Here is a 25747-nt window from a genome sequence, read left to right as displayed (position 1 = left end):
TTGGAAATGTGTTGGACATAGAAGAATGCAGTCATTTTACTGTAGGTTACATCAACACTAATGTCTGCCAAACAGCATTGGAATACAATGGACCTTAAACATATGTGATAAGACTTTACGAATGTCTACCAAGGTTGTGTCATATAATTATTGTGCTTCTTATATTGTGTGCTTGTTAACTTGCATTCATGTCCTAGTAGTTTTGGGTTGGGGAAGTCCATTGTGCTTAAGATACAATAATGCCTCAAATTTAGGTAAGGATTGTTTTATAGGTAAATGTATTTTACTGTCAGGCCATAATAAATCATAGCAGCTTGACCATTATTACCGTATATAGGTTAGGATTTGTAACACCCATGTGATGCCACAACTGTTAATTGCATTTGCCAATTAAATAACTAAACATTCCTAATCTAATTAGAAAATACTGTCCCTGATCTAATCTAAAATATAACAGAAAGGCAAAGGCAGGCTTACAGTTTTGCTGAGTCCTTTTTAATGGTATCTTCTGCACAGCATTGTAACTGACTGTAACTCTCAACTAACTGCTCAGCACTAACTGCCCAACAACTGACTTCAGCAGTCTCTTTTATATTCCAGGTTAACAGTCTCAACTGCCGTATTTTAAAAATAACAGTGAGCTGTTTGAAAAAGTTTTGCTGTTTTCCTGGAGTTGTTCTTCAACTTTGTTCTATGCTTGAAAAAGTTATTTTTCCTGTCAATTAGCTGTTCAGATAATCTACATTCTAATGACATCACCTACTGATCAAATAATTCTCCACAGTTTGTACTTTAGAATCTTCCTCACAAACATGTGCAGTTAAAATGTATCAAAACACTGACAAATTCGTTAAATATTCTGTATAAACAGGGAAATACTCAATATTTAAAAAACTTACATTTTCACAATTAGATATGCTGGCATACAGTACAAGTTAATCTGAGAATATACACAAATCTGCTGCCAGACATACTAACACAGACGACAGTGTTTTCATTTTTTTCACATTTCTCTCCTCCTTATGACTCAGTCATGGTTTTCAAGTGACCCTTGAAAACCGACACTTGGGAAAATGGGTCTACCTGGGAATATTAACCTACTCCTCTCCTGGACAATCCATCCACATTGGCATTATTAACCCCATTGCAGTGTTCTCCTTCCTTTTTGACGAAATTTGGCTGAGCACAGACCCCACTTCATAGTTTGAAGCATCTACCTGTACAATACATTTTTATTGTAATCTGGGATGGATAACACAGGGGTTCTCCCAAAATCTCTTTAAGTTTTTGGAATACCTGTTCACAATATGTGGTCCACACTAATTTGTCTGGTGTATTTTTCTTAGTTAGGTCAGTAAGGGGTGCAGCTATGGTACTGCGATTGGCCACAAATTTCCTATAGTACCCCACTGTCCCTAAAAATGCTCTCACTTGTTTCTTAGTAACAGGAACTGGCCACTCTTGAATAGCTTCCACATTGACAGGTTCTGGCCTAATTTTACCACTTCCCACTCTGTGTCCTAAGTAAGTGACCTCTGCATACCCACTTGGCACTTACTGTGTTTAATGGTTAATCCTGCCCTACTCAATTTATCCAAGCCCTCTCTCACCTGTGGCTGTACAAATGCCCATAGCACAGTGTTCAATGTAGAGTTTAACCTCTTCACAAGACCATTAGTCTGGGGATGGTATGGGGTGGTCTTTAGATGTTTCACCCCATAACACTTCCACAGACAAGTTAGCAGGTCTGACATGCAGTTGGCACCTTAGTCAGTCAATCCATGGAAAACCTACTCTGCTGAAGATTTCTAGCAAAACATTTGCCACCTCCTCTACATCAATATCACCTGCAAATGGATATTAGGAGCTATAGCTAGAAGTACAGATGGTAGGCTCCAGGCTCTACAAAATGCTGTTCTACACCACCTTCCAGCCCTCCAATATGAGTCCAGTCTTTATACAACAAACATTTGTACCCATATACAGATTCTTCCTTGAACCTCAGGTGCTTCCTTAACCATCTCTCTCAAACTTTGTACTGTAGGGTCCATAAGCTGAGCCTGTCTCAACTGTACATTTGCAACCTTCCCAAGCTCCCCTTCCACAGGAAGCCTAGTATTTTCTGACAGTTGTACCTCACTGTCACTCTGAGTACTATCACTCACCTCCATCCTTGCAGTCACCATGTCCAAAGGAACATCAGTATCTCCCAGCAACTGTGGCTCACTTTCAGACTTACTGCTACAGGATAGCTCCTTCTCTGAAACAGCCACCACACCAGTCCCAGGTTCAGGGATGAGATCTTTCTGGGTCTCTCCCAGACTACCAAACCTACATGACTTTCTCCAAGCCTGTGTGTCACTCCATATACACAAGGTACTGCATCATCAAAGTCATTCCCTATCAGGACATCTGCCGAAACATCCTCAAACATTCCTACTTGCTTTCTCCCTCTTCCACCCTCCCAGTCAAGATGAACCTTAGCCAAAGGTATTCAGAACAGGGTGCCTCCCAACTCTGTGACTGGAATGGACAGCCCAAGCAAGTACTACTCTTCTCTAACCATTGCAGGCCTCACAATGGTTATATCAGAAGTTGTGTCCCTGTTAGCAGTTACCTGCTTACCATTTACTAAGATAGGATATAAATGTTGGAGATAATTTGGTACTCTAGTCTTTTCTAAACAACTTACCACTGGCAGTTTATCATCCACACTTACTGACTCCTCACCTTCTGTTTCTCATTCTTCCTCAATGGACATTTGGCTGCTACATGACCCCTCTGGTTACACTTGAAACATCTAATCCCTAACCATGCACTTGGATTAGTAGTTTCCCCATCACTCATGTACTCTGTTGGAGTGGTTTAGATCGCCCCTCATGTGTTTACATATGTCTGTATGCAGCACTGGGTATCCCTTTCTTATGCAGTGGTGCTCTGCTTGCCAAGTAGAGATCTTCTTTTCTCCCCAACTCCTCTGCAGAGTTACACTCATGGTCTGCTAACCAGAATTTCATGCCATCAGGCAAAGTACTGAGGGTTTGTTCCCTCACCAAAAGATCTGCCAGTCCCTCAAAAGTGGTGACCTGATACACGCTTGCCCATCTGTGAAAGTAAGTACTTTTGTCAGCAATATAATCACATACACTTTCATCTGCCTTGTGTCGATATGTTCACAAAACTTATTTTCTATATACCTCAGGTGTAAATTTGAAACAGTCTAGCAATCACATTTCATTTTGTCATAATTCAAACAATCTACATAATTTAACTTTGCTACAGTCTGAACAACTTTATCATGGAGTAAGGGAGTCAGAAGCCAAACTCAGAGCTCATGGTCAACATCATATTTTCTACATACCCTTTGAAAAATATAAATAAAGCTATCAACATCATCTTTATCCCTGTACTCAGGAAAAGGTTTACTGACCTTTACAGCTTCTGGAGTGCTGTTATTCCCTTCCCCATTACCTCCATGTCCCTCTCAAAGGGTTTGAAGATCCACCATGCTGATGCTGTCTCTCATTGTCTTCGGTTTCTAAACACCTCAGTCTCTTTTCGGTCTCCAGTTGTTTGGTTTCCAGTTCATATTGACAATGTTTCACCTCAGCCTCCAGTTCATATTGACAACATTTCTCCTCAGCCTCCAGTTCATATTGGTGCTGCTCCTCTCTTTCCTCAGCCTCCAGGTGTCACATTCTGTTCCTTTCTTCAACACCCAGTTCCAATCTCCTTAACTCCAGGTGGATTCTCAGGTCCTCTGAAGAAAATGTGGACTGTCTTGTCTCGGCTACAACAAAGGCTGACATCATTCCTTCCTTGGTCAGGTTGGCATGCACCAGTCCTCTGGCTTTACACTCATTAGCCAACAGGATCTTTGTCAGATTGCTAAAATCTTCTGCTGACATCCTTGCCTGCTATCACTGACTATCAAACTAAAAAAATAAATAAAAATGTGGTGGACTGAAATTCTGAATGTTTACCTTGTGTCTGTCAAGAGTACACACCTTAATGACAACTATCCACAGGCTACTGGAATCCAATTAAAAATCCCAGTAAGCTCCCAGCAAATAAATTTGACGTCTGGCTAATATCCTACTACTGCCACCAATTAATGTGATATCCGACTAATATCCCACTGGCCTACCATCAGTAAGTGTGATGTCCCTGACTTAAAACCTAGATCAGTAATTAAGGAACCTCAATCCTCACTACTGACTCCAGTGTGGGAGCATTATGGAAAACACCAGAGCACAGAGCACACAAGAGTAAAATTCCACAATTTCCTTTAAGAGCAAAACAGGAGCATGCTCTATATTCCTGGGAGTGGACTATCTACCCCAAATGTGCAGGGGCAGTGCTCTAAACTGTCCTTATTTGGCAAAATGTCTGTGATTTTTTTTTCTTCATATTTTGGCCTGTTTCTCATAGTTTGTAGTTTCGGTGGCAAATTGATGAGGGTTGCATTCCCTAAATAATGATGAAAGACATCTGAATTTCAGACTTAATAGCATTCAAAAAAGCATAATGATGTAATGCCTTTTTTCTAGTAAGTTTCTAACTATATAAAGGCAATAACTGTCACTGTTTTTGGTCTTTTGTTCACAATTAGTCTGTCTTTTTTCTTGATTCTTCAAATAAGAGGTTTGGCTTTATTGGCCTGCGATTGTCCATTAAAACGATGAAACAAGTCATGGGTATTCAGAGTCGCCAATTAGCTGAAACACCTGGTATTCATAAGAGTCATTTGCATATATCCCACATGCCTCTGGTTCAAGAGGTTTGAGAAGTCACTCATTGGAAGTTCCAGCTTGACTGGAGTATTCATTTAGTTTTTACTGATTGTTTTTCTGTGTGACCTTCTCACTCATTGTTTTCATTTGAAATAGGTTGAGATATATGTGGGAGAGATGTGTGTTGCATACTTTAGTATGACAGCAATGAGCTGAGAAGATAAATTCCACAGGGGATTTCTGTGGATGAAATTAATTGTCATTACTGTCATTTGTTCAGGTTAAGCAGTCATTATTTTGGCTTTACAGGAGTGGAGTCCATGTGTGTGAATCCAGCTGGAATATCTTACTATGGCTATTTGTAACACCACCAGATATCTGAGGTGTGTACTTTCAATAAATTAGTTATAACTGATCAGTATGGGACTGTCCTTGATGAAAATGACTTGTGTGTGTGTGTATGGAAGATGGGTTAAAGTATATCTAAAAGTAACCGGTTAACCATAATATTTTTGACTTTCCATTACAGTCAACCATCAGGGCTATAATCCATAAGTGCCCATCACTGGCTATATGGGCAGGATGTGTATGATAGCAAATGATCACTGGCAGTGTGTTATATAGAGTGGTGTTGCCATCTAACAGTGCTTATTTCTATGATTGAGCTTTTGGCTGTGATTCCCTCTGTGTGGAATGCAAATGTACTCCCGATCTCACCATCAGCTGTATAGTATATGCCTCTGGCCATTGTACTTTACTTTCATCCAAATCTGACATCAGAGTAGTATGCAGAAGGTAAATATCCCTTTTTGGAGGGGTAGGAAGGCGGGTATTATTCACAAACAGGATTAATATATCCTTGCATTTGCTTTCTTAGTGTATTGGGTAACTACTCTTTTGATAGCTTTGAACATTAAGCTTTAGACACAGCTTACTTTTCCTTAAAAGAAAAAAAAAATAAGGCTGAATTTCTTTCATTGTCTGTGATTTTTTTTCCCTTCCTGAAGTTGACCATCAGGGAATCCTGATGCTCTTCCTTGTTTGCCAGGTCTACCAACCACTCTTGCCTCCACTGGACTTACTCTGATAAGGGTCACTGCAGACAAGGAGATCAGTATATCCCAGCATTTTGTGATGCTGCATGCTGGAAGGATTTTTTTTTTAAATTTTATGACACCCTTTGCAATCACATTGGTATGTCTGAGGGCTTTTATCCTCTGTGGCCATGCCTTCCTTCAGGGTGTGCCTAAGTGAACATCCTCCCTCCCTCTTTGTGATGAGCGCACTCATTTTTCCATGCCAGCACCTCAGATGTTTGAGCCAGTAATCATACCTAGATTGCCTAGGTCATAGTTAGAGCTTTATCTTTCTTCAGCAGGGCACTGGCTTCTACTTGTGAATTTTTGTTCAGGCCATCATTAAATCAAAAGGTTGTAAAAAAAAAAAAAAAAAAAAAAACTCTATGATACACCTCAGAGCATGTAAAATCCTGTGAATACTGGGGGCCACTACCTGGCTTAATTCAGATACATTCTCCATATTACAGAAGAGTCGCCCAGTCAGGATTTTTTAAAAGCATGAGGGAAGCTAAATAGTAACATAAAATGTGAAAAGGCATGACAGAAGTAATATATCAGGATGATGTGGGGCCAGGATGAGGTAAACATGGAGCAGCACTAGGTAAGTGCAGGGGGGACTAATGTGTATAAGATAAGTCCATGAAGCTGTCACTCATCTGGTCAGGATAAAACAGATTAGTGGGTTCTGTTCAAGCAGCTTTATTACACACAAACACATCAGGAATGAGGCTTTGTAATTTTAACTTAAATAAACTTATAAACAGACTGACTGCTGCACTCATACATGTTAACACTCTGGCTGTTCTCTCAAAATGGCACTGCTGCCTGTACGTGCTCACTATTTATATGCATGTGCTCTCATCTGGAAATGCTTCTTAAAGGTACATACACACGCTCTGTTCTACGTCCTCCCTCTTTGAGAATTGATCCATATACTAAATGACAGTATTCAATGACATGTAATTTACAGAAATTATCTTTTAACATGCAATTATACAGAACTAATTATCTGACATGCAATCATACAAAATTAGACACATATAAAATGATCATGTCCAAGTTGCTGTGTATTTTACACTAGGTCTGGAAATATGAATTGATCATGTAACATAAAAATCAGAATTGATTCTAGCTTTGGGGGCTTGGGGGCTGTCTTTAAGGAATGTTCAACTCTGGAGACATCTGGGACATTATCAGGAATGGGAATAGATACTGAGACATGTTCTTCGATATGAACATTGTCAGGGCTGCACTAAGATCTAGTCTGTATCACAGGTATGATGCTGCGATATCATTTCTGATAAAGGAAGAAGATGTCTAAGGGTTCTCCTGCATTCTATACCCTCAGATTCCACCAAGTAGGATCTCTCACTTGACCAATTTGATCAAAGCCTTTCACTGTTTGCATCTTCACTGTCTCTCTTTCTTGTAACGGATGAAGAAATCTGCTCATTTTATCATAGCTAGACTTCTGAGAAGAATGCTTCTTAAAAAAGTTGGGCTTTGATTGCTCTTTTGTTTTTAGCATTAGGCACCAGCAAACTAGAACTGATGGGCAAAGTTGTTCTGGTTTGCCTAGATAGAAGTCTCTGAGCAGGCGTGCCAAGTAGATTGTCATGGGGTGTATTTCTGAGATTAAGTAAACTCAAGAAGATATCGGTATTGTCACGCTTTGATCTCTCTTGCAATTGCTTTGCACTCTGTACTGCATGTTCAGCAAGGCCATTTGAGTGTGGGTATTCAGGACTACTAGTAACATGAATAAGGTCCCACTCTTTTGCAAATCTCTGAAACAATTGACTGATAAACTGAGAACCGTTGTCAGAAATAACTGTGGACTACCATGGACTGAGAAATGACACTTCATCTTAATAATAACAGCACTGGACATTAAGTTAGGTAGCAAATCGATCTTAAGAGTCTACCAACACTAAGTAATGCTGATTGTTCCACTCAAATATGTCAGTTGCTACTATTGAACAAGGTAGTTCAGGAATTTGGCTTAGCTGAAGTGGCTCATTTTGCAAATGCGACTTAGTACTGTTGCACACTGAAGAAGAAGAAATCACTTTATCAATATCTTTCGATAGAAAAGGCTAAAATACTAGTCGTCTCACCCTTCTTTTGGTAGAATCAGAACCTGGGTGGCCACGATGCAAAATCTGATTGTATTCATGTTGTAAGGAAGGAGAAACAATAACTTTTGGACCACTGAAAATGATACCATCTTCCATTAGCATCTCATCTCTGTATGGAAAGTAAGGTTGTACTTGAGGCCGTACACAGGATTGCTTTGACGGCCATCCTACATTGATGAAGTGGTTGAGCTTTTGCAAACTTGGATCAGTCTTTGTATGATCTCTCAGCTCATCAAGTCTCATGGTAGAAAAATCACACACTTCCATGACATCAAAGTCAAAATTCCCTGCATCAAGCTGTTCCGTGGTATTTCTGGGTGATCTGGATAAGGTATCAGCCAGATAAAGAAGTTTACCTTTTGCATAGACCATTTTGAAATTATACTTTTGCAATTTGAGCAACATTCTTTGTAGTCTTGCTGGAGCTGAATGCATAGATTTCTTTAAAATAGTGACTAGAGGTTGATGGTCAGTTTCTATCTGGGTAGCTCGGCCATAAATATAATCATGGGACTTTGAACATGCAAACACAATTGCCAAAAGTTCCTTCTCAATTTGAGCATACAGCATCTCAGTTTGGGTGAGACTTCTAGATTTGTAGGCAACAGGACTGCACTCTGGAAGAATAACTGTACCAAGACCGAACTTTGAAGTATCACAGGAAAGAACTACTGGTTTGTGGACATCATAGTATCTTAATTTAGACAGGTTAGCAATTTGCTGTTTGAGGATATCAAATGCTGTCTGGTGTTGTTCTAACCATGACCAGGCAACATTTCTGCATGTCAGCTCTGTTAAAGGCACTGATAACTCACTAAAGTCAGGGATAAATTTGCCCAAATAGTTAACCATACCAAGAAAACACTGTAGGGCTTGGACATTGTCTGGAGCTGGCATCTCAAGAATGGCTGCTTGCTTGGAAGGGTCTGGTCGTAAGCCTGTACTGTTAAATAAATAACCTACATAAGTAACTACTTGTAATTTGAATTTGCATTTCAGAGGATTGAGCTTTAAATTCACTTAATTCGCTCTGTCCAGAACTTTCCTAAGGTTTCTGTCGTGCTCTGCATCACCATTACCTTCAAGTAGTAAATCTTCAACTATTTTAGCACACTGGTAGCCTGAAAAAATGTGCTCCATTGCATGCTAAAAGACTTCACTGGAAGAATTTATTCCAAAAGGATCCTTTGGAATCTGTTTCTACCAAATGGGGTACCGAATGTAATAAGTAGTGAAGATTTGCGATCAAGTATTACTTGCCAAAATGAACTCCTTGCATCTAAGGCAAAAAAAAAAATGGCATTTGGCATAAGGGCGGCAAGCTCCTCAACTGTACACATGGATAATAAGGTCTTTTTAATGCCATGTTCAAGTCTCTTGGGTCAATCCATATTCTGATTTCATCTGAATTTTTCTTATGAGCAGCTACCATGGAAGATACCCACACTGTTGGTTCTGTGACTGGACAAATCACACCTTGCTGCACCATTTTATCTAAATGGACCTTGACTTTGTCCTGCATAACTATTGGGACTCTCTTTGCTGGTCTGACCACTGGACTGACCTCTGGGTCTGTTTTCATGGAGTACACAACTGGAAGTTTGCCTAGCTCATCGTCAAAAACATCAGCATACTCTGAGAAAATAGTATCACTGAAGCTGGAACTGGGACATGTGCTTACATGATGTATTTCTTTAGTTAAAAAAAACCTCAAACTGTCTCTGAGACCTAATAATGACTGCATAGGTCTTCTGACTAGATAAAATTGCAAGTTGTAACTGTTTCCAGCCAAATAGCATGAAAGCACAACTGAGCCTTTGGTTTGAATCTCTTCACCTCTATAAGCAACAAACTTTGCACAACTGGCCAAATTAAGTTGTTCACCACCTCTCATTTTAGCAAATGTTTCTGCCGACATTACATTACACTTTGAACCAGTGTCTACCTTGAGCTCTGTGGGCTTACCATTGATCAGGGCAGTACAAAATACTTCATTATTTGCCAACAAATCTACTGCATTACCTTTTTCACCGACCACTGATACACCATTCACATAGAAAGTAGGGTTGCAGGTCTCTACATGATCAACTTGCTTTATGAGTGACCTTTCTTAATAACTGAATGAGGCTTGCTTGACTTACAAAACTTTTGAAAATTATTCCATTTTTTTACACTTGTGGCATTGCTGACCAAATGCTAAGCACTTCTCTCTTTTAGACTCATGACTGGCTCCACAATTATGACAGTTAGCAATGAGACTTGACGGGTTTTGCTGACTCACCCGTATACTGCACTAAGCATGCCCTTTTAACTGAGCTAGTCTTGGAAGTTTCTAGAAAGCTACATGTTTTCCCAGGGGAACCCACAGGGGTTGCAGCTGCCATGTGCTTAGGCCTTTTTCTGCTTGCCATGTGTTGCATGCTGTCTATGTTTGCTCTAGAAGCTGCTGAAACCATGCTCTTATCATTTGCAAACATACTTGTGTGCCTTTCTTTGAGCTCATGGATTTGACAAATCTCTCTGGCTTTGCTTAATGTTAAATCACTGCCACAAAGCAAAATCTTTCTTACTAAAGCACTATTAACACCACACAAGCCTCTCCTTTATTAACTCATCTTTCAAGTCACCAAATCTGCATGTTTTTCTTTCTTAAGTCAGTGATATAACCTGCAAAGTTTTCACCTGGCTTTTGGTCTCTTATATAAAATAAGTGCCTCTCTAATGTAACATTTGTCTGGGGGGTTGCACATTTCTCAAAATTTATGTTTCAAGCACTCAGGGTCCTCCCTTGATTCAGCCAGTACCACAATGTGGCAGTTTCCCCCTCTCCTGCATATACTTCTGGTGCATACACAAATGAACGCTCTCTTCTGATGGCCTCTGACTTAGCTAAGATAAGCAAAATGAATGCCCTTGTATATGTATCTTTGTCAGAAAAAGCTGCTTGTATGAAATATCGTATTCCTGCTCACATACTCTCCAATTCTCTGTTATATTCTGATCAAACACAAGTGGAATTGGTCTGTGAAATGCCTCTGGCATATCAACGCACAGTAGTGAAGGTGCTTGAAATTATGTACAGACATACAAATATATATGCTAGAACTTTATGCCAGTACTTGTAATTGTTCCCAACAGCACAACAAGCACTTTGAAATAACTGCACATTGCCAAATAAGTCTCCATAGCACAAGAACACTTTAAAAGCACTGTACTTTATGAAACCACACCTTATCAGTGTAAGAAATACTTTGAAATGACTGTACTTTGTGAATAAACTGTACACAGCAGAAAAGGCTCAGAGTAAGAAACACTTTGAGATGAAGGCACTTTGCAAATAAACTGTACACAGCACAAGAACCTTTCAAAATGGTTGTACTTTGTGAAATAACTCTGTACAGTGTAAGAAACACTTTGAAATGGTGGCACTATGCAAAAAAATGAACACAGCACAAGAAACTTTTTGAAATGGCTGTACTTTGACTGTACCTTGCAATATAACTGTACTTTGCATACAGCAAACTCTTTGAAATAATTGCAGCATAATAAAACACACACTCTGCAAACACTTTGCGCACTCTGAGATACTTTGAACAACTCTAGTTATGCTTTGAACGGCTTCAGTCAATATGAAATAGTAGTTTGTGCCCAGACACAGTATTTTACTAAAAAAACATACAGTTACCTTGCTCTTTAAGCTTAATTTGCCCTTTTATTGTACTTGTTATGCCCATTTAAACTCTTATCATGCCCATTCTACTTTCCTTGTGCCTGTTTTACTTCAAACATGCTTGCTATGCAACCTAAAAGTAATTCTGAACCCCAAATGAATATCTCTGCTAGTTTCATCAAATATAATGGTTTTGAACATTTTATTTAATTAATAATATATTTTGTGACTTCATTTGATTAATAATACATTTTGTGTGACTCATTTGATTAATAATGTGTTTTGTGACTTACAAATGCTCCATTTCATTTTCTGTGCCAAATAAATCATTTGTGCAGTTTCTTGTTACCTTAAGTTCATTTCTGGCCATTTTTGTTTGTCTGAGCTCCATTTCACTCAACCAGCCCGATCTGCCTTCACCTTCAACTCTGCACCTCACGGTTTGAAGAAGTTGCTCTCTCAATCCCGGTTCTGACACCATGTCACTCATCTGGTCAGGATAAAATAGACAAACATTCATGGGTTCAGTTCAAACAGCTTTATTACATACAAACACATCAGGAATGAGGCTTTGTAACTTATGACTACCACATTCATACATGTTGACACTCTGGCTGTTCTCTCAAAATGGCACTGCTGCCAGCACGTGCTCACTATTTATATGCACGTGCTTACATCTGGAAATGCTTCTTAAAGGTATATACACATGTTTTGATCTAAAGAAGCCCTTTGTCAAGGGCTCCATTTAATCTAAAGCTGATCTTGTTGACTGTAAGCTAGACTTCTGATGTGTATGGAGTTAGTAAAGTGGCAATAATGAATAGGTACATAGTGAGGCAGTCAGTGGGTGAAAGTGAATGACTGCATTTGTTGTTTGATTACAAGTATTGAACATTAACATGCTGTAATAGAACCATAGTCCATTCCAATTAACCCCACCCATTGCTTTCTGCAACTCCCTTTTGTTTTGAAGTCATCATCGACCAGTGACATTATTCAGAAAATTACACTGTCTGAACACAATCAGCTGGCTATGTGCAAATCTAAGGTGGGTACAATATTTTAGACTGTTGTTTGAATATTCATGAATTGTTCCACCATGTTTTTTCCCTCATTAGCATACACGGACTTTCATTATTCAGTCATATCATGGTGAAATGGGGCCCCAGGCAGGGTGATAGACCAGGCCCCCCCAAGCCATTCTAAATCCCCATTACCTTGCCGTCTCTCCCCAGTTACCATAAATATTGCTCAACCTGTCAGTGTGCATATCATTTTCTTCTGCACAAACACTTATTGTCATTTGCTAAACATAAAATTGAATATTGAAATAAACAACTCAGTAAACTTCTCTTCCCTTATATTAATTGAAAATGCATCTGGCCAGTGGTGGATTAGGTGTACCTTGAGCCCTAGGCTGTTTTTAAACCACAGATCTTCTGCACATTTGTTTAGGACCATGCATAAATGTATATGTTCTTTGATTTATTTCCTGATTGTTTTAAATTTCTTGCTTGTTTTAGATTGTTAAAGTGAGTTTTAAATTTGTAGCTTTGAATATTTTTTTCAGTAAGCAGTGAATCAAATGTATCTACTAATAATAACAGAAGTACCCATTTCAGAACATTTCAATCATAAATGGACACTCAGACTGCTGTCATTATAATCAACTAATATCTGTACTCAACAACTATGCCACTTCATCAACTGAGTACATGTCACATGTCTGATTGTGATAAAAATGGCCAATATAAAGATTCCAAACTGCTTTACACAAATACACTCTAGTCCTGCAAAGACAAAATACTTTTTAAGTTTATTAGCACACTAGGGTAAGTAATTTTTATCCACACACATCCTCCAAACACAGCAATTATAGCTATACCATTGACGGCATCTTTCTCAGATGTCTGTGTTAAAAAGTTAATGACAATATTAATGACCAAAGTCACATATTTCAAATTTGTTTCATACAAACACACAGTAGCCAAAGTATCCCAACTTAATTCACTCAGACGCATGCACGCACACACACACACACGCGCACACACACACACACACACACACACACACACACACACACACACACACACACACACACACACACACACACACACACATCATGCAAAACCAGATTGAAAGACTGTTTAAAATTACTTTCATCCAAAGAGAGACCTACCAGCAGTTATAGCCACTTTGCTCACTGTCTACACTCCCCACTGTTGCAAAGAAAAAGTTACATGTTCTTTACTGGGAGATTTGGATGAATTACATGAAACTGTATAAAGACCACTTGCATCATACAATACCCAGATGCATGTAGCACAATTTAAATTGAAGAGTATTTATGAGAGCATAAGAAATATCAACCATCTGATAGCATATGCTAAGATAATATAGGATTACCACCTGTCCCGCTTTATAAGGGACAGTCCCTCTTTGGGCAGTTGTGTCGTGCAAAAAAATTGTAAAAATGGCACATATCCTGAGATATTAGGGCAAAATTATTTCCTATATTTTATGTAATAGTTGCATAAAACAGTTATTCTGTACCTGAAACATCTAAATGTTATAAGAAACAGAATAAGCAACTAAAATGCTACAAGAATATTTTTTTATTTATGCAAAAAAGTGAAGTTCTGTCCGTCGTACTGGCAGTGGATATATTTTGGCCTGCAAAATCTGATGTTTGTACCACAGCTGTCCCACTTTGGGCATTTGAAAAGGTGGAAACTCTAAGATAATATGCACAATCCCTGCAGAAGTACAAAAAAATCTGACTAATTCCACACTAAAGAAATATTACTAATGCAGATGTTACTGCTGACAAATAACTTTGTAATTCATTGCTTCATCTAGAAATGCAGTGCTTGCTACCCATTAAGAATAAATTTCCAATGTTACATTAAACTTTAGTGTACTGGTGATATTGCCATAACATTTTCTAAACTAGAACAATTATGCAATAAGGAATGGCTGGCAAGCAGCAACAACATTTTCATAGTTTCTAGGCATGCAGTCCTGGAGACCGTTAAGGAGCCTACTGGAATTCCCAAATTCTCCAAAGCATTGTCTGGTTAAGTGACTTGCTCACTGTCACACTGTAGGTAAATGAAGGGGGAAAGATTCAAGCCCTGCATCCTTGTCACAGAAAGCAGCACATTAACAACTTGCAGCTTTAGTCCTCTGAACTATCTGCCAGAACAAGAATTTTTAACTAAATGCAGAAATCCTCTACAATCTGATCTTGTAGAAAAGGCTGTACCACTGTAATATGCAACAATAACTAATAAGGGATGCTAAAGAATCAGATAGTTCTGATCACTCCAGATAATTCAAGCCATATGACCTGACAAATGTCAACCCCTTTGCAGGTGAGAAGGTACTGCAAAAACATATTATTAACATATTTTAAACTATATTACAGAATCCAGGCATATTAATGAATCAATTAATTTTTCGTGCATTGAATACAGCAAAACAATTACAGACAATATAAATGCTGCAGCAGCTTTTGTTCAGTAATATTGTTCATACAAAAAAGCAGAATATTACTGTATAGCATACTTTTTTGGGGTGGTGAACTTACATGCTTGAAGGACATCTACATCTAATTTTGATCTCACTGTGTCTTCTCTCTCATCAAGAAAAGCTATTCCCTGAAAACCTTGTGCCTACTTTGGTCCCTAACTGATAACATCCTGCTAAAGTTGGATAGTGACCTCCTTACTGTGTCCATTTGATAGACCTGACAAAAGCATTTCACCTCATTGACCACTATCTTCTCCAAAACAAACTAATTGAATTTGGTATCAGTCCAGATGCTGCTCCCTGGTTTAAAAACTTCCTCAGTGGCAGACACTTCAGAGTTAAAGTAGGATCCTCCCAGTCAGAATCTGCACCTACTACCAAGGGTATACCACAAGGATACATTCTTGCTCCTATCCTGTTCTCCATATTTATTAACAAACTTCCTTGTGACCTTCCCCACTTCCCACTTATCATCTCTTCTGATGACATGGTCATTTACTGATCAGGTCATTCTCATACCAACATTCAATGCCAACTCCAGTCAGACATATATGAGCTCCATCAATGGCTCATAAACCATAAACTACTTCTCAACCCACCCCCGACCAAAACTTTGCCTTTTGGAACTCCACAGAAAATTCAACAAGCACCTGACACTTTAACTGTCTTAGACCTACACAACCATGCCACAGAGACAACCTCCACCTTCAAATACCTAGGACTATGGCCTGATCAGTCACAAAACTTCCATTTCCACATACACTAAGTGAGAGACAAAATTAACTCTACTCTATTCTGGGCCAAAGAGATCTCCACTTTTCTATCCCAACCAAGGAGAGGCCCCATTGGCAAATGGGTTCTTCTTTCTCAGCTTGAATTTGGGCTCACCATTTTTGCTTCTGTCTCCAAGAGAAACATTGTCACTCTCTAGGCTATCTCTAACAGCATCTGCCAGTTCATTACAAACTCACCTTTCTGTAAGCCTCATTGTATCAACTTAGAAAAATCCAAATGGTTACTCAAAAAACTCTAACCTTTTAGGATTCCAGCTCTACAAACTACATCAGCTCCACACATTTAATCCTGTTGCAGCTAGCTGCATGAAAAAAATTCCTCAGAAAAACTGAGACACTACTCACAAGTCACAACAACTCTCACTACCCCTAGAACCAAACTCCACTGTGTTATTTTTTTTTAATTCAGTATGACCGGGCCACCCCAGCCAACATCAGACCCTAGGCAGCTGCCTAGGTCATTTTGTGTTGAATCTGGCCCTGATGGTCATTAGTATATAACATAGCAGACATTATTTTGGCTGGTCACGTCATGTGACTATGTTTACTGAATCATACACACCTTGTAGGTGACTGCTCCTCATGTAAAGTCACTTAGTGTGCTATTGTGGATATTTATGAATTCAGCCCATAGACTTTAATGGACATACCACCATACATGTGCAGAGATGTGCCCATTCATGTCTATGGATACACCCAACTCTAATCCTATAGTGATATCACCAAGGAATAAAGTAAATGTATATGGGCCATTTGGGCCATGGTTTAATAAAAACTTTATTAAGCTTTTTATTAAAATGCAGTCCAAATATAGATGGATTGATATACGGGGAAATCATGACATTTAAAATAAGTCTCAGATCCAAGTTTGTTTGTTTCTACTCCTTTAATCTTTCAGCACAGTAGAGACTTATAACCAGTCTTTTACAAGCCTATTTCTTCTTCTTTGACTTGTTAATAAGGAAAGCAAATTTCTCAGCTCAGAACAGTTTCTTATGTTACTCGCAACAATTACAGTTCAGCTGAACTTAACAGAAGAAACAGGAGTTTCTTTGTATCATTATCACATTGAAACCAACAAACAGCAGCTTCAGATTAACCATAGCAGAGTTAAGTTTCAGGAACTGTCCAAAACCTAAAAGTCCATCTGTTATTATTTCTCCCAAAATACTGGAGATACTCTTTCCACTCACTATTTATCTGATCATGTCTTCAGAGGATATCATTGCTTGAACCTTGCTGTTTTTTTTCATATTCTTCTTCTTCTTTTTCTCCATTTGGATTTTCCTGTTAGGGGTCTCCACAGCAGAACAATGGTTCACAGAACAATTGGCAGTGGAGTTTTACAGTGTCGAGTTGCCAGCCCGGCGCCCAAGCTAATATAGAAGGCACACACATGCATACACTCACACCTAGGGCCAATTTATAATACCAATCCACCTGCAGCATGTCTTTTGAATGTGGGAGGAAACTGGAGCATGCAGAGGAAACCCACACGACTGCAGGAAGGACATGCAAACTCCGCACAGAAAGCACCCTGCCGAGAATCGAACCAGAGCACCTCTTGCTGTGAGGTGGCAATGCCAACCGCTGCACATTATTTTATCTGCATGATGCTAGGTTTTTAACATTTCAATATTTAAAAAGTAAATTATATCTAGTACCTTAGTGGTTCTGAAAGTATTGGACCCCCCCTCCCCACACACAGCTCCCATGTAGGATACTTTGTTCCCTGCACCACTTTACTTTGTATATCATCCTCCAATGTCCTACAACCTTAAAGAATGTTTGTTAACATTTGACGAAAGTCTGTTGAAAGATCAGGAGTTGACAAACTGTGCAGTTACTGTCATCGGATATCAGAGAATGGTGTGATTTTTAGTTCATCTTCCCAGCCTCGTAGTACTAAGAAAAGAGTGCTGCTTATTTAAGTGTTGTTGTCCTCCATCAATAAAGGGACTGTTTAAAAATCTGTTTGTCAGTACTCACCAGTAGCCCACAGCCATACATCAGCATTACCTAATATTTCAGAATGTTTCTCGCCTGTGGATCCTTCCTGATGAGTTAATGTTTCATTTTCCTACCAGCCTCTTCATCCAATCAAAAAAATCACATGCACTGGGGAGACAGAAAATGTATTGAACAGTCAGGGTATTCCAATACATATCATATAATTTTTTGATTGGAGGAAGACACTGGTAATAAAAGAAAACATGAAATCACCAGGATGGATCAATAAGACAGAAACATTCTGAAATATTAGGTAATTAGTGATGTCTTACTGGAAATGGTCTGAGGAGGAGAAGAGGGCTTCAAACAATCAACATACATATAAATATGCAGGAAATTGGGAGTGGACAGATGGAAAACTACAACCATGGTGCTGTTTCTGAGGAGTGGAAATGAGCTATAACAGCAGCATATTTCTAGCAACTATTAATATGCTTTTGCAATTTTGTAATGAGGCTGCATGATATGACTTAACACACTGTGATCTCAGGGAGCCCTTTTATATGCTTAGTCTGGAGCACTATAGGAAGGACACAGCTAGGGATATGCTACACCCTTAGTCATCTATAATACTGATGTACTGCACATAGCTTAGTAGACATATGAACTCTCACCTCTCAACCTGCAGGCATTGAAAATGGGAACAAAGGCCCTTGAAAAGTAGGAACATCCAGATGAAAATCTGTACATCTAATTAGTATAAAATGTGAATACTAAATAGCACATAATTCTTCCCACTTCTATGTAGAATATAGGATACTTCTCAGAAACACGTTTAAAAAAAAAGTGACAAAAATGAGAGAAAAATATAAGCATGTTATTAAAGAGTCAGTGTAGAATCTGTAGACTTTAATGAACTGTACCACAAAATTCTACCAAAAAAGGTAATTTATTTTTTTTTCAGAAAAAGAGAGCTGTAAAATGTGTGCCCTCTTTCTTTAAATTATTGTTGCCACTAGTATGTTGGTCATGTAGCTTGGTTTTCTGTGTACTCAAAAGCTTCAAAAATCACATGGGATGAGGGGGATTCAGAGAATTGTGTGAAGGGGTAAATCAAGCATGAAAATAGGGACATCCATCCAAAAATAGGGACATTCTAAATCAGGCCTGAAAATAGGAATGTTCCTCCATACATGGACAATTGAGAGGTCTGAATACAACCAGGTTCCTTGTAATAAAATGAAGCAGAAAAATGTGATTTAGATGATGCCTCTGATTTTGTTACCCATCTGTGAAGCTCTGGCAGCATGACCTGTAAGCATCTCTGTCATGCACAGATGAAAAGATTCTGTTAGCCTTAAGTAATACAGATATTATTAGATGTTTGACTCAAACCCATACATCAGGGAAACTAGAGGCAAATGGAGGTCTGTTAGGTGATTAGTATATATTGGCATTACTCTGAGTCAAGAAACAAAAAAATGACATTATGATGACTCTTCTGCATCTGCAAATGTTAAATTGTACTATGATCTGTAGTTAGCTGTTAGTGGTTGTGTGCAGTTTAAGGATAGATAGCACTGTGTAACTTGCTTTGTTTCATTCTCCATTACACAAATTATAAGCCAAGTCTAATAACTATTTATGTGTATTGCAGTGCTTTTGTCATCTTTAACTCATAACTCTGTAATGTTGTTTTGTGTGTGCCATCTAATCCTGTTGTGATATGCCACTGCAAGTGTTTTATAAAGTGCAGTTTCCCTCCCTCCAAGCCTGTTTTGTAAATGAACCTTCTCTATGTGGATCACCCAAATGGAATGAACAACATTTAAATAGCTGTCTACATTCAGGCTTTGGATTTTATTCCCATTGAGAGGTAAATATATTAAGTGCATAACCAATCATATCATAACAAAACAAAATTACCAGACTAAAAACTAAAATACTGGAATGTTAAAAAAGAGTGCAGTAATTAATACCTATAGAACTCACCGTGCTGTGGGAATGACTTTCCAAATGTGTAATTCCAGTGGTCAGAGGGATAGATATCATGAAGCAGGAGCCCAACAACAAAACAAGCTCCTGTGGGCTTTATCTTCTTGAGGTGCAAGAGAATGCCATCTGTGCAAGAAAAAGGAAAGATTAGATACGCCAGCTGTTGTATCTAAATGCAGTGAGCCTTGTGTCCAGATGATACCTCACAGCATAGCATGGCAGGCATTAAATGGTATTTGAGTTCATCCATCCATCCAGCCAGATCAAAGTAGCATTCACTGTGCATTGTCAAATGATCATCTCCCCTTCACATAAATTAGTTCCATAGTTAAAAACAAATTTATGAAGCTTTCATTTGAATGTTTTTTTCCCTTGAATAACCTAGGATCACTCATTAAAACCTTGCATTTTTGCTGCCTTTTGTTTGTGACAGTGCATTATTCACTGCACAGTAATTGTTTCTTCAGCTCAGGCAGAGCATTAATTATTCCATAACCTCCCATCTCATGGGGTAGATGGTAACTTATCTTTCACATGCCACCATTTGTACAGTGCAGACAGTGAATTATCTGCTATATAGTCACAGCTCTCACAATGCAGACAGTGCACATTTTGTTGTACTGTTACTCTTCTCACAGTGCAGACTACCGTTATCCACATAGTAACCCTTCTTTCACTGTAGATGGTACATAACTCACTGTACAGCTGCCCTTCTTATAGCATAGAAAATAATTCATTACATAGCAGCTCTTCTCATAATGCAGAAAGTTTTTCACTGTACAACAAGACTGACCATAATTTAGCACATCCATTATAAAGTCACTGTTTTGTGGTATAGATTGTTCTTTATTTGCTATGCAATTAGCATTTCTCAAACTGTAAACAGTCATTTATTTTTATGCCATACGTCACATAAAAAAATGCAACATTCAGTACACCTTTACCTTACTCACGGTGTAGCAAAACCTGTATCACTCTTCTTCTCGGAGGTTAATCTGACAGCCTTCTTTGTATATTAATCTTTTAATCATGACATGAATATGCTAATAACAGTAATTACTTTCAGTCTGGTTCCAGTAGAGTTTAACAGACAGCAAAAACATTTCAATTTCATATGGCACAGATTAAGAACAGTCCAGCAGACAACAAACTTCTATTGATCAGTAAACTGGTAATGACATAATGATTAGAGAAACCCTGAAACAAATCAAAAATATCAAAAGGTATGGTACCATAAACAACAACAGTGCTAATGGTGAGGAGAAAAAAGTCCTAAGTAGCAAGAAATAAAACAATATAAGCAATTGCAATTTCCATGGCGTAATAGGTAATACACTGAAGCTGACAGGCCTTGCATATTCTAGAAGTTTATATTGAACATGCTTTAATTTTATTTAAGGATGCAGTCATATGTTCAGATGAAGGAAAAGAGACCAGTGCTAGGTTTCTTCATTTATAGTGCAGATCAGCAGTCTTTTCTTAACAATCTGGTTCCCAAACTGTTAGGCATTAAGAGCCTTCCTGAGGGTCAGACGAGGACAAGATACTATACAGATATAAAACCCAAAACTAAATAAGGCTGCTGTGATGGTGGTGATCAGGGCATCTGCAGATATATATATATATGGTGACCTAAGTCCATTTACCAGCTTACATGTTGGAAAGCTGGCTTGGAGGTGAGGGTGGGAAGGAGTGTCTTATTGCCTTTTCACACAACCCGAGAGAGACATAAGATATCCCTTGCCACAGTCATTTTAATCACTCATAGATATCAAATATCTAGAGGGGAGAAGTAAGGCTTATTGGAGATGGGTTTTTATTTAGGAATATTGCCCGTCCTGCTATAAGATCCAGTTGCATGCTTAGTCAAGAGACAGATGGCCTTAAGGAAAATTATAGTAATCAAATAATTCCCCCAAGATGGAATGTGATGAAAATGAAATGTGACAGCACTGGAGAGCTACTACTCAAAATATACCACTAGGAGAATGACTCAGGAGGTAAGTAGCAGTTTGTTCTGTTTGAAATCAGTAAGCAAAGGGGTTAAAAGTTCTATGAACATCAGTGCTGTCCTGCTAAAGTCCACACTGTCCTAGTGAAACATAAATATTGGTAATTTTAAAAAGAAGCCTAGTACACAAACCTAAAGAAAAGAAAGGCACATAGTGTGGCACAGTGGAAAAGATGGAGCGTTTTTATCTAGGATAATGTTAGAATCATGGAAATGCTAGAGAAAATATTAAGTTTCATTTCTGAGTCAAACTGAAGACCTCCAGCATTCTGTGCTGGTTTCACTGCCACTGAACCAACAAAAGCCTCTGGACAGATAGGTATTGAGTTTTGTGTTAAACGCTCTTTTGCCTTTCAGCAAGACACAGGAAAAGGAGAAAAGGGAAGGAAGGTAGCAAGGAGAAAGGAGAAAGAGAAGAAAAATCAGAAAGTTAAGGGCTAGACAAAATGTGATAAACAAAAATTAAAAACAGTAACAACACAAACGTACTTTAGTGCTTTGATATGGAATCAAATTTGTCTTGATGTTTGGCTTAAAACACAGAACACATAGTGAGATAAATGTTGGGTGCTTCATAGCTGAGGGTGTTTGCCAGAGATTAGGGTAATCCACTACAGGACCAGCTTTGGTTACAGCCTTGATCAAATAATTGTGAACGTTGGCAAGAGGTATTAATTCCATAATGCATAATGGATGCATGCTTATTTCAAGCTAGAATTAAACTATATACAGAAGAGGAACTAGACCAGATGCCAGCTCACTCTAATTCACTTCTCAAGCAGGCTTTTTTTTCAGTGCATGGAAATATTTTTTCCTAGTGTCAAAAACAGCATCTTCTGGCATTACAACTTTGATTTTCAGAGTTTTGAATCGTCACGCTCATATATTAAAGTTTATTCTGACTAATTGTGAAAATATGAAGAATATTTTGTCTGCAGTTTATTGTTGTGGGTAAAAATTTAATTTAAATAATTTAGTTTCTCCAGTTGTACAAATTGTTACTCATTGTTTACAGTGTGTGTGTGTGTGTGTGTGTGTGTGTGTGTGTGTGTGTGTGTGTGTGTGTGTGTGTGTGTGTGTGTGTGTGTGTATACATGAATCAGATTATACTTCTTTCAAGGCTGTGGCCACTGGCACTGTTATGCGGTTGCCTGGATGCATTTTCAGAATCTCTCTGATGATGTTAAAATGAGATGTTAAATTCTTCTTTGGTTCGAGACTTATAGTTTTTGGTTCTTCTACTGCAGATGTGATTAAACAGGGTGATGAAAGCGGTAAGCTAATAAAAGGAATCTTTAAGACTTTGCAGCACTCCTTTTCCAAATTTTCAGAGGGATTCTCTAACCCTTCATCCAATTTTGTCAAAAAAAAAAAAACATTAAAAAAAGTGTCAACAAAAACACAGGTAATCAAGCATTTAAGAAGTGGCAAGGGGGCTCCAAAATGATTTCAGGAAACCTACAATTCAACAACAGTCCAACAAGTATTGGGGGAAGAAATAGCCAGGGAATTGTTATGGCTAGGCTTGTATAGGCCCTAGGACCGATAGCCTAGTACTAACCTATGAACAAGAGAGCCAAATGGTCTGAGCTATAGCGATGGCAAGGAGTTATATACATGGGTAAAGAACCTTACATTGAATTGGCTTCACATTGCAATGAATGATAAAGCCAGTACAGTGGAATGAAAATCAGCTGATGAAAATGTACTGGCCAAATCAGCTGATCAAAATGTACTGGCCTTTTCACCAAGAGATTGCAGTACAGTGGGGATGGATATATATGCCCTTTTCCCACTGTAGTGCGATTTCAGAGTTGGCATATATAATTAGTAGAGCATGTGTGTGTGGGCGGCAGCGATTTTGCCCCCCCCCTGCAAAAATACACTGTTTTTATTTTTTTTTTGAAGCTTTGTAGATCGAAAGTAATTGATCATTGTTACATTGACTACTTTCCATTTCGATGGAAGGTCAGGTCATGCCTCTATATATAACAAATGTAAAATAAAATAAATAAAATAAAATAAAATATATATATATATATATATATATATATATATATATATATATATATATATAAAATCTTCACTCTATTGGTGCACATAAAAATGGCTTCCCAAATGCTGAACCTGTGCATGGATAGTAACCAATACAACCAACAAGACCCATCACTAGTTCGCATTCATATTAGAAGAAATAATACCATTCTGAGCAAGAAAAAGAGTTCAACCCATTCTTTCTTCAAAATTTATTAGTATTCCATTGATTCATGGCTTTGGACAACAGCCACGACACAACAGCAAACCGGTTTCACCCAATAGGCGTCATCAGTGCTCAATAACCCGGATTTCCCCTGCAGAACATTTAAATGTGAATCACCTCTCATTCTTAAATTGACATACACATGTATAACATATTACAGTCTTTTTGGACTGTGAAGACGTTGACATAAACATAATTTTAAATAGCAATTTTACATAACAAATAAACAGAATAACCTAAAGGCATAAACAACACTCTATCTAAAATACTAGTGATATGCATCCAAATGTAAATTCCTACACACAAAACAAATATATATATTTAGTCTAGTCTACAGATGTAATATATTTAACTAATATATACATCTGTATGTTAAAGGCAATGCAAACTAAAGATTTTCATTCAATCCTGGCTTATAGAGAGCTCCCAACTTAAGTATCTACATTTTTTCTTTGTTATCCAATATTTTATATTTCTTTGTAGTGGTAATATTATCATCCAAAATTATATCTATCCCTTACAAAGATAAAGTGTGCTCCAGTATGCTCCAAATGATGCTTGTACAAAGCACTACGGGTTCTTCTACAATTTATGTCACTTATATGAAGGGTCATCCTGTGTTTAAAGGGTCGAGAGGTCTGTCCAATATAGAAAGCACCACATTTGCAGACTGCCATATATATAATCCAATCACTGTTACATGTAATGAGAACCCTAACATCATAAACTCTAGTGGTGTTGACAGATGTAAAGCACTTAGTTTTAGACACTACCTTACAGTACACACAATTCCCACAGAATGTGCCACCTCTCATATAATCACTTCGCATTGTTTTTGCCCATAAAATAATTTTTCTTATGTTTATTAAAATGTTATTTTAAATTTATCCCCCCGCGATAACCAAAATTACAGTGGTCATCTACTATTTGTTCAAAAAAGGAGTCATTTCTTAAAATGGGCCAATGTTTTTCAATTATCTGTTTAATTCTAAAAGTATTAGTACTGTAGGTAGTAATAAATCTCAGTTTATCATTTGTCTTATCATCCTTTGCATTACCTGTCACTAACAGCCCACTTCTATCCTGTTTTTTACTAAATTCTAGAGCTCCAGATATTAGTTTGTTGTCATATCCCCTGTGTAAAAATCTACTATGCATGTCTGTTGCCTCTTTTTCAAAATCTTGCTGCCTACTACAAAGGTGCTTTAACCTCACGAATTGTGCCTTCGGTATATTTCTGGCAATATGTGCAGGGTGGCAACTTTTTGCTTCTAATATCGAATTCTTTGAAAAAGGTTTTTTAAACAAACTTGTTGCCACCATCCCATCTATCAATTTGGTAACATTAACATCCAAAAAATCGATATTAAATTACCTTACTAGTAAATTTTATCCCAAAATTATTACTATTCAAATAGTTGATAAATTGGTACCATTTTTCCATGGTGCCCACACACCAACAATCGTCGCGGTATCTTCGCCACATGTCCATATATTGTTTAAACTCATTTGCTTCATTGTATATCATTCTGGCTTCTAGATAACCCATAAAGAGGTCTGCATAAATGGGCCCAAAATGTGTGCCC

General features: G+C 38.1%; 1 protein-coding gene and 1 long non-coding RNA gene across 6 annotated transcripts in view; one reads left to right on the top strand and one right to left on the bottom strand.

Moving 5' to 3' along the window:
- Positions 1-25747, bottom strand: part of AMZ1 (archaelysin family metallopeptidase 1) — a 523657-nt gene that overhangs the window by 216707 nt on the left and 281203 nt on the right. For all 5 annotated transcript variants that reach the window (XM_044089776.1, XM_044089772.1, XM_044089775.1 and 2 more), the window contains one exon: positions 19888-20016. In XM_044089776.1, coding sequence (XP_043945711.1) covers positions 19888-20016 — 129 coding nt within the window. The remainder of the gene's footprint in view (positions 1-19887; positions 20017-25747) is intronic.
- The window catches only part of LOC122816761, a 219882-nt gene that overhangs the window by 39023 nt on the left and 155112 nt on the right, over positions 1-25747 (top strand). The window lies entirely within an intron of this gene.

Source organism: Protopterus annectens, chromosome 12.part0 (assembly GCF_019279795.1).
Source record: "Protopterus annectens isolate FY-2018-M chromosome 12.part0, PAN1.0, whole genome shotgun sequence".
Classification (NCBI taxonomy): domain Eukaryota; kingdom Metazoa; phylum Chordata; order Ceratodontiformes; family Protopteridae; genus Protopterus; species Protopterus annectens.
The sequence above is the reverse complement of the archived record's forward strand: the minus strand, read 5'-3'. Positions and strand labels throughout refer to the sequence as shown.